At 67.9% G+C, this 10,077-nt stretch overlaps 1 protein-coding gene across 3 annotated transcripts; it reads left to right on the plus strand.

Moving 5' to 3' along the window:
* Window positions 1-6: 6 nt before the first annotated feature.
* On the plus strand, window positions 7-9,716 carry GAS2L1 (growth arrest specific 2 like 1). 3 transcript variants are annotated; one of them, XM_068209160.1, is made up of 6 exons: window positions 7-80; window positions 1,836-2,526; window positions 4,970-5,077; window positions 5,264-5,360; window positions 6,133-6,400; window positions 7,954-9,716. In XM_068209160.1, exons 1-6 carry the CDS (start codon window positions 22-24, stop codon window positions 8,954-8,956), a joined length of 2,226 nt encoding a protein of 741 aa, XP_068065261.1. In that variant the 5' UTR covers window positions 7-21; the 3' UTR covers window positions 8,957-9,716. The 3 variants fall into 3 exon arrangements, with proteins under 3 accessions (XP_068065261.1, XP_068065262.1, XP_068065263.1); XM_068209161.1 differs by having other exon boundaries at window positions 1,836-2,490; XM_068209162.1 differs by lacking the exon at window positions 7-80 and adding an exon at window positions 374-602.
* Window positions 9,717-10,077: the final 361 nt, after the last annotated feature.

Genomic DNA, 10,077 nt, shown 5'->3' on the forward strand with positions numbered 1-10,077 from the left:
CCCGGGCCGGGGTCGGCTGGGATGGAGGGGAGGGACGGAGCTGCCCGGTGCATCCCGCAGTGCCTCAGTTTCCCCACAGGGTGTGAGTTCCGGGGAAGGGAGGGTGGGGGCAGGAGGAGGAGGCAGATCAATGGAAGCGGAGAGCCACACCCGGGCGGGGGTGGGGGGATGTCACCGAGTGTCGCTATGTGTCACCCCCGTGCCTCCCCCGTCTCCGTGCCGCCCCACGCCCGTGCCCCCCGCCCCCGTCTGTGTCCCCCCCTCCGGGCCATGCCCCTGTCCCCCCCCTCCCGTGTCCGTGTCCGTGTCCCCCCCGCGCCCGTCCCCGCCCGCCGCCGCCGCCGCCGCCCCCGTCCCGGCCCTTTCTGGGCCGCCTCCAACTTCCCGGCCGGGGCGCGGCGGCGGCGGCGGCGGCTCCGCGGGGCTGCGGCGGCCGAGCCTCGCTGGGCGCCCCCCGGGCCCCCCGGCCGCCCCCCGGGCCGCTGCCGGCGGCCGATGGCGGCGGGGGCCGCGGCGGGGCCCCCCCGGCGCTGGGAGACGCGGCCCGGCGCGGAGCGGGGAGCGGGCCCGGCCCGGCCGTAGCGGAGCGCGGAGCGGCGGCGGTGAGTGCGGCCGGGGGGGTCGGCGGGTGGCGCTGGGCCCTGTGTCCCCCCCCGTGTCCCCGCAGGTGCGGATCCCCTCCCGCCGCCCCCGGTGGATCGCCCCGCAATAGGGACCCCCACCCCCAGACAGAGACGCCCCCAGAGATGGACAGCCGCCCCCAGGGGACAGGGGGACCCCCGATACGGACACCCCTGAGCACGGACACCCCCCGGCAGAGAAAACCCCCCCCCCCCAGGGGAAGGGACCCTCCAGCCCCGAGGGAAGGACACCCCGCGACAGGGACACCCCCTCCCCGGGGGAAAGGGACACCCCCCAACAGGATCCCCCGCTCCCGAGGGATGGGGACCACCCCCCAACAGAGACCCCCCCATCCCCGAGGGTAGCAGTGCCACCCCCCCAGGTGAGGGGACCCTCCCCAGCAGGGACACCCCTGCGAGGGTGGGGGACACCCCCTCAGCAGCAGGGACACCCCAGGGGCAGGATCCCCCTCCCAGGGTGTGGGGCTGGGCTGGGGGTGGCAGTGGAGGTCACGGGGGCCCCCGGGAGGGGGTGACCCCTCTGCTGAGCCCTCCCTGGCTCCTGTACCCCCACCCCAGGTCAGGGACAGCGGGGGGCCTCCCCCAGGTGCAGCCCCCACCCCATGGCTGAATGCTGGGGACCCCAGTCCCCCAATCCCCCCACCCCGTGCAGCCCCTCAGGGTTGAACCCCACCAGGGTAAAGGGGGGCTCCCTGCCCCTGGCACTGCCATCCCTCGGGGTGACACCTGCTCCCAGGGTGGGGACACCGGGCTGAGGACAACACCATGACTGGGCAGCTTCTAGGGCGGGGTTGGGGAGGAATGTCCCCTCTCTGCCACAGCCCCACCGAAGGGTGGGCATGGGTGGTGACAAGGGACTCTTTAACCTGGGGGGGCCGAGGGGTCACAGGATGAGGGGACACGGAGTGGGGGACGTGGAGAATGGGGACACACATGGCGGAGGGCCATGAGGTGAGGGGACGTGGGCTGTGGGGGGGACACGCGGGGTGGAGGGACGGGGAGTGGGGGAGCTGCAGGTCCTGGCAGGGATCAGGCAGGTCCCGGAGGGGTGGTGGTGGCAGTGGGTCACCACTCCTGCCCATAGGTAACGTGTGGAGGAAACTGAGGCACAGAGGGGTCACCGAGGTTGGTGGGTGGTTTGGGAGGGCTTTGGGGGGTTTCCTGCCCATAACAGCCCCCCTTGTCCCCCTGCAGGCAGCTTGCCATGGCCGACCCCAGCCACATCCAGTCGGCCGCCTCCAAGAGCATCCGCCCCTTCCGCTCCAGCGAGGAGTACCTGGAGGCCATGAAGGAGGACCTGGCCGAGTGGTTCAACACCCTCTACGACCTGGACATCCAGGTGGACACCTTCCTGGAGAGCCTGGAGACGGGATGTCACCTCTGCCGCCATGCCAACAACGTCAACCGCACCGCCCTGGACTTCCAGGAGCGGCACCCCGAGGCGGCCGCGCGCATGCGAGTGCCCCAGAACGAGGTGGTCTTCCAGGCCAAGAACGTGGTGCCCGGTTCCTTCATCGCCCGGGATAACGTCTCCAACTTCATCCAGTGGTGCCGGCAGGACCTGGGCATCCAGGACGTGCTCATGTTCGAGACCAACGACTTGGTGCTGAAAAAGAACGAGAAGAACTTTGTCCTCTGCCTGCTGGAGGTGGCCAGGAGGGGCTCCAAGTTTGGGATGCTGGCCCCCATGCTGATCCAAATGGAGGAGGAGATCGAGGAGGAGATGAGGGACCAAATGGCCGACGGCGCGTTGGGCTCGCGCCGGGAGAGCCGGGACCCCCAGGCGGGCGCCTACCCCAGCCGGGCCCGGCCCATCACCCTGTGCGACCTCAAGAACCTGGACGAGCTGGTGAGACACGCGCTCCCCTGGGAGCCCTGTGCCTGGGTGAGGGCCCCGCCGGCCGCCCAGCGCGCTGGGCCACGGCCAGGGCCTCGCTGGCCACCCAGCGGGCGCTCGGTGGTCTGTGGGAGGTCCTGCCCATCCACCCAACGGGGAGCTCTGTGCTTCATGGGAGATCCCCTCTGTCCACCCAACAGGGTGCCCTCTGTCTCCTGGGAGGTCCTCTCTGTCCACCCAATGGTCACTCTGTGGTCACCTGGAGGTCCCACCTGTCTGTGGCCTGTGGGAGAACCTCTCTGTCCACCCAGTGGTCACTCTGTAGTCACCTGGAGGTCCCACTTGTCTCTGTCCACCCACAGAGGTCCATGGGGGGGTCCCACCCATCTCTTTGGCCCCCAGGAGTCCTGTCTGTCTCTGTGGCCCCTGGGAGGTTCTGTGTCCCCCATGAGGTGCTCCATGATCCGTGGGAGCTCCCACCTGTCCACCCAGCAGGGCATTCTGTGGTCCCTGGCAGGTCCCACCTGTCCCTGTGATCTCCGGGAAGTCCTTCCTGGCCATCCAAGAGGGCACTCTGTGGTCCAGGGGAGGTCCCACATGTCTCTGTGACCCCTGGGAGGTCCTTCTGCCCACCGCTATGGTCCATGGATGTGCTCCACCCACCCATCCCAGCTCTCCATGGCTACGGGAGCTCCTCTCCACCCACCCAGGCTCGCGTGGAGCCTCCTGACTCCAGGGGGGGTTATTTCGGTGGCTGTGACCAGAATCACAGCGGGGACACAGGTGTCACCTGTGCCCTGCCACCTGCTCCCGGTGAGGGGGTGACTCGCAGTGGTCCCCACCCCAGGACTCCTCCTCCCCTCCTCGGGGCTGCTGTCCCCAGGGATGGACATGGGGACATCCCGGCTGCTCACAGCCAAAATTTGGGGTGTCAGAAGGGGGTGCAGGGACCCCCCCGGGCCGGGAGCTCAGGACGGATTAAAGCCGGGTGCGGGATCCGTCCCGCGGGTGAGGCAGCGGATTAATCCGGGACGGGGGGGACACGGCGGGGGACAGGGGGGCTCTGCCCTCCCCTGCCTCCCTAAGCCTTTTTTTAATTGAAACCCCAATTCCTCATTAAGTCCCTCATTAAAGAGCATCCCAACCCCCCCTCCGCCCAGGGCCGCTTCAGGGGGGCCCCCGTGGTTGTTGCCCGCCCCAAGCCCCCCTGGCCGGGCGCTGCCAGCCCCGGCTGCATTTTTCCGGGCTGCGTAATTCCTCGCCATCGGCTTTTATGGGCAGCGCCAGCGCCGGGGAGGAGCCCGGCGGAGCAGATCCGGCCCCCCTCATCCCCAGGTGCCCCCCCAGGGTGGCAGCAGGGTCACGACCCCCCCTCACTGCAGCCCCCTCCCCACCCCCCACTCCGTGACTCAGTTTCCCCAGCTGGGGCTGTCCGTGTCACCCGGATGGGAACCGGAGCGACCACATCCTTCCTTCCTCTCACCGCCGTGATGGGCACAGCTGCAGGAAGACATCCCCAAAAATCGCGGAATTATTAAAGAAACCCCAAATTTCGGGGCGAGGCGGCGCCGCGTCCCCCCCACCCCAGCCCCGGGCCGGGGCAGGATGCGGCCGCGTCCCCGCGTCCCCCCGTGGCTCCCGGTTTAATCCCTGACGTCAGCCCGGGAGATAGAGCCGGCAGCTGGCAGCCAGCGGGACCGCGGCACTGCCCGGCCACCCCGCAGCCCTGGGGGTCCCCTGGCCGGCCCCCCCCAAATCCTGCCGCTCCTCTTCCCCCTGTGCCAAGACCTTCAAGTTTAGAGGGAGGCAAAAACCCCCGGGATTTACCCCATTTCTTTGGATGGATGTAGGTCCCGCCCCACGGTGGGTCAGCATTAGTGGGGTGGGGGATGTTCTGTGCCCACACGCGGGGGTCCCGGAGCGGGTGGGCCCCAAATGAAGAGAGTTGTGCCCGTTCTCAGCCTGCCGGGGGTGCCCAGCCATGGGAGGAGACCCCGGCCCCGCTGCACCCGAGCCCACCCAGCTGCTCCCCATGGAGGAGGAGAGCTGCCAGCATGGGGGGCACACAGAGCCCCTCCATGTGTGCCGATCCGAGGGGCTGCCCCTGTAATGGGGATCCGCATTGACCCTGGTGGCGTTTGTGCCCCACGACCCTATGGCAGGGGTTTCTGTGCCCAGCAGCCCTATAGTGGAGGGTCCGTGCCTCACCAGCCCTATAACAGGGTTTATGCTCACTGACCCTATAGTGGGGGTTCTGTGCCCACCAGCCCTATAGCTGGGGACCCCACTGGCCCTATAACAGGGGATCTGTGCCCCACCGACCCTATAGGGGGGGTTCAATGCCCTACTGGCCCTATAATGGGGGGTCTGTGCCCCAGCAGCTCTGTAATGGGGGTGTATGCCCCACCGGCCCTATAGGCGAGTTCTGGACCCCACCGACCCTATAGCAGGGCGTCCACGCCCCACTGACCGCTCCCCTCTGTGCCGGCAGGTGCGGGAGATCCTGGGCTGCTGCTCCTGCCCCTCGCAGTTCCCCATGGTCAAGGTCTCGGAGGGGAAGTACAAAGTGGGCGACTCCAACACGCTCATCTTCGTCCGAGTAAGAGCCGCCACCGCCCCCTCACCCCGCTGTCCCCCCATTACACCGGGACCCTCCACCCTCCTCCTTCCCCCGCTCCCAGGGAAGGTGGCTGGGGTCCAGAGCCGGATTTCCTGCCCACGCCGGGGTCCTGGGGTGGCTTTGGTGGCTCTTTGGGACCCGGCAGGGTGACAGTGCTGCCCGCAGGTGCTGCGGAGCCACGTCATGGTGCGCGTGGGCGGCGGCTGGGACACGCTGGAACATTACCTGGACAAGCACGACCCGTGTCGCTGTGCTGCCCTCTGTGAGTGTCACCCCGCAGCCAGGGCCCCCCGGGCACGCTCCTGGCTCCAGGCTTGCTGTGGGCTTCCATTCGCTGGCTCTCCAAGGGTTCTGTCCCTGGATTCTCCCTGGGGCCCCTTTCCCCGGTTCTCTGTAGGGCCCTTTCCCTGGTTCTCTATAGGGTTTTGTTCCCTGATTTTCTGTGGGGTTCCATTCTCTGGCTCTCCTTGGGACTCTGGTACTGGTTTTCCATGGGGCTCCATTCCCTGGTTCTCCATGGGTTCCGTTCCTGGATTCTCCCTGGGACCCCTTTCCCTGGTTCTCTATGGGGTTTTGTTCCCTGATCTCCTGTGGGTTCCATTCCCTGGCTCTTTTGGGACACTGTTGCTGATTTTCCATGGGGTTCCATTCCCTGGTTCTCCACAGGGCTCTGTTCTGTGGGGCTCCATTCCCTGATTTTCTGTGGGGTTCTGTTCCTTGTTTCCCCATGGGTTCCCTTCCCTGGTTCCCCATGGGGGTCCATCCCCTGTCTCTCTGTAGGGTTCCAGTCCCCGATTTTCCGTGGGTTCCCTTCCTTGGTTCTCCATAGCTTCCATCCCCTGATTTTTCCGTGGGGCTCCCTTCCCTGGGGCTGGGCTCCTCAGGGCACTGATCTGGCTGGAAGGGGGGAAAGGGGGTGTCTTCCCCAGATTCCCAAGGTGTTCACCACCTCCGGGAATAGCCCGGCTGGAAAATCGGGATGCTGGGAGGGGAGGGGGTGCTGTCCCCGCTGACGTCCCCCCTGTCCCTTCCAGCTCACCGCCTGCCCCAGCCCCGCACCCCGGGCATGTCCCCCCTAAAAGCAGCTCCCGGCACCTCGTCGTCCCGCGCCTCCAGCCCCAGCACCCCCCGGCGCCCCCGGCCCCCCCCGGCCGGGGCGGAGCGGGAGCGGGGTCCCCAGCCCCGGGGGGACCCCCCGAAGCCCCCCAGGCAGGAGGGCTTGCCCCCCCGCGGGGGTGCCCCCCCCCGCTCCGGCAGCCCCTCCAGGAGCCCCGCGGAGCCGCGGGGAGCGGGGACGCTCAGGTACGGCCCCCCCGGCGGCTGGGGGGACCCCAAAACCGCGCCGAGACCCCAGGGCGAGGGCTCAGCCCCACGGAGGGCACGGGGAGAACGGGGGCGTTAATGGGGAAAACACTGGGGGCGATGGGGGGGCAGTGAGGGGACATGGGGGGCAGCAGGGGGACAGGGGGAGGTACTGGGGAGCACTGGGGTAACTGGGCTGATTTGGGGGATGCAGTGGGGAGCACTGGGGAGATCGTGGGGGGCAGTGGGGGGGAAATGGGATCATTGGGGCGGCAGTGGGGCGTGAAAGGAGGAGCAAATGGGGGAATCATTGGGGCAGTGGGAGGTACTAGAGCGTGAACTGGGGGTGCACTGGGGGGGGCAATGCAGGAACGGGGCTCAGTGGGGTTCAGTGGGGAAATCATGGGGGGCAAATGGGGGGACAGTGAGCAGCACTGAGGGGGCAGTGGGGGCGAATTTGGGGTGAAATAGGTGTGCAGTAGGAATAAAATGGAGGAATTGGGGTGCAGTTAGGGAAGGGAGGGGAGGAGAAATGGACGATGACAATGGGGGTTCGGTATGGGGCCATGGGGGACTATGGGGACAGACAATGGGGCACTGGGAGGTGATGGGTGGCAGAATGGGGGGGCAGTGGGAGGGGGTAAATGGGGAAAGCATTGGGGGATCAATGGAGGGGAATAGTGGGGGGCAGCAGGGGGAGGGAAGGGGGGGCTGCAAGGGGGAAATGGGGTGTGTGGTGGGGGGATGTGGGATTTCGTGGGGGTTCAGTGGAGGGGAGCAATAGGGGTGCAATGGGGGAACAAGGGGGAATGGGGGGTGGAATGAAGGGGCAGTAGGGGAAATGGGGGTCCAGTGGGGTGTGAAATGGAGGGGGATGGGATTGGCAGTGGAGGGAATGTGGGGTGCCATGGGGGAGTTCAGAGGAGGGAAGCAGTGGGTGTGCAGTGGGGGGAAATGGGGTTTAATGGAGGGACTATGGGGTGCGGTGGGTGGGGGGTGAGGGGGGAGAATGAGGGGGGAATAGGAGGAATCAATGGGGTTTAATGGAGGGGGGAAATGGGGGACAGTGGGGAGGGAAATGGGGTTCTGGGGAGTGCAGTGAGGAGGAATGGGCAGTGAAGGGGGAGAACGGGGGGTTGAGTGCAGGGGGGTTAAATGGGGGGGCAAGGGGAAGGGAAATGGGGTTCAGTAGTGGGAATGGTCAATAGTGGGGTTCGGCGGGGGTGCGGTGAGGATGGAAATGGGGTTTAAAGGGGGGAACGTGGGGTGCAGTGGGGGTACAGTGAGGTGGAATGGGGGTAAAGGGGGAAGAATGGACGGGTGCAGTGGGGAGGGAAATGGGGTGCAATGGAAAGAACGTGGGGTGCCATAGGGGAGAATGGGCAGGGTCCAGTGGGGAGGGGTGCAATGTGGGGGGCACTGGGGGGGTTCCGCGAGGAGGGGTGCAGTGGGGGTATCAGTGGGGGGGTTCATGGAGGCTGTGCATTGGGGGGTGCCCGGGGGGGGGGGACACCAGGGTGCTCATTCCCCCCCCCTCCCCCGCCGCCCCCCAGGCCGCGCGCCCCCGCGCGCTCCCGGCGCTGCTCGGGCGACAGCGACTCCTCGGCCGCCAGCCCCCGCCGCCCCCCGGCCCGCCGGGACCCCGCGGACCCCCCCGCTCCGGGCTCCCCCCGCACCCCCCGCGCCTCCCGCAGCCCCGGGCGCGGCCCCGCGCCGCTGCTGCTCATCCGCCGCCGGCCCGACGGGCAGCACTCGTGGGCACGGGCAGAGTCCCCCGCGGCCGGCGCCGGCCCCGCGGGGAGCCCCGGGGGGCGGCGCGACCCCCGGCCCGGCCCCGGGGACCCCGAGGAGCTGGCGCGGAGGCTGCGGGCCCCGCGCTGGCTGGAGCCCGGGCAGGAGCAGCGGCTGTTCCAGCGGCTGGAGGAGGAATTCCTGGCCAACACGCGGCTGCTGGAGCAGCTGGGGGACACGGAGAGCCCCCCCCCCGCGCCCCCCGCCACCGCTGACTCGGCCTATTGCTCCTCGTCATCCTCGTCTTCCTCCCTGAACGTCTTCGCCAAGCACGGGCTGCCCGCCGAGGACGGGCGGCGGGGCGGGAGCAGCGACGGGAACAACAACGGGAACAACGGCGGGTGCCCCCCGCTGCCGTCCAACCCCACCCTGGCAGATGCGAGGCGCCGCTCCACCTTCTCCAGCTCCTCCGACGAGAGCTGCTGCTTCCCGGCCTCCTGGGACAACCGGGAGACCGCGGGGAACCCCGGCTCCGACACCGACTGGGCCACCGGGGACGAAGAGCTGATAGAGATGGAGGAGAGCCCCGGGCCGGGGGTCCCCGCGCCGCCGCCGCGGCCCTGGGCCAAGCCCCGGCTGGACACGCAGCCCCACAAGGCGCCCTCCCGGATCCCCACGCCCCGGGGGTACGGGGCAGGCGCCCACCGGGCCCCGAACGGCAGCCCCAGGGCCTGGGGGGCTCTGCAGAGCATCCCCTCTTCCCTCCTGGAGCCCCCCTGGGCCCCGCGGGAGCGCGAGGGGCTGGAGGAGAACGCGTGGCCGTGAGGGGTCCATGGCCGTGGCAGCTCCTGGCAGCCCCTGGGGACATCCCCGAGCTGCTGGGGAGGGTGGAGGTGGCACCTGAGTGGAGACACCCGGCCCGGTGATGGCCACAGAGCTGGCGTGGCCAGGACCTCTTCACTTGGTGACTGTTGGCATTGGGGTGGGCCCTGCAAGGAGCCCCCAGCCCCAGCCAGGCCCAAAGGTGCCAGGGTGTCCCCGTGCCCCGGGGAGCAGCTCCACAGGAGGGGGCCGTCGTGTGGTCAAGGCAGTGGTGGCCAGAGCAGAGCTGGAATGGGGCTGTTCATCTCTCCTCACTCTTCTCCACTTTTTTTCCTTATCTTGACCTTCTCCTCGTCTTCTCCTCTTCTTGGTATTGTCATCCTCCTCCTCCTCCCCTTCTCTCTCCTCTCTCCCTTTGGGCTGCCTCCTCCTTCTCTTGTCTTCCCTCATCATCTTCTCTTCTTGACCTTCCCTTCTTTTCTTGGCCTCATCATCACCTCCTTAGCCACTTTCTCATCTCCCCTCTCCAGTCTCTCTTCTCCCCACCCCTGAGATGACTTGGGGACATGCAGTTTGTCACCACAAGTCCCATTTCAGGGCAGGAGGAGGTCACTCTTCCCTCTCCAGCCCCCAGCTGGCCACAGCACTGCTCACAGCTTGTGTTGATGTCCCCTGGGTGGGACAGGACTGTGCCCCCAGCGCAGGCCACCGTGGCCCCCACCCCTGCATGTCCTCTCCAGCCAGTAAAGACCAACGGAGCTGAGCCCACCATGTCTGGTCATCTGTGCAGGGGGATTCAGACCCCCAGGCCCAGGGGAGGGAGGCTCTGAGGGTCCCAGGAGGGGTGGGAGCAGTGAAGAACTGGGCTGAAGCTGAGTCCCAATGTCCTGTACCCCATTACAGCCACTGGGACCCCTCCAGAGGTGACCCTGGAGCCCAGGGACCTTCACCTCAGGGCTGCTGGCCCAGGGGGACACGGTGGGTTGAGGGTCACCAGGAAGGTCCAGACCTGCTGGTGGTGACCATGCTGCTGTGACTTTGGGGGTTGCAAAGCAGGGTGTCCACTGTGGTCCCTGGACACCTGCCCTGCCTCTCCTCTGGCAGTGGGGCTGGTGTCCAGCCCC

This window comes from Anomalospiza imberbis, chromosome 18 (genome assembly GCF_031753505.1).
Source record: "Anomalospiza imberbis isolate Cuckoo-Finch-1a 21T00152 chromosome 18, ASM3175350v1, whole genome shotgun sequence".
Classification (NCBI taxonomy): domain Eukaryota; kingdom Metazoa; phylum Chordata; class Aves; order Passeriformes; family Viduidae; genus Anomalospiza; species Anomalospiza imberbis.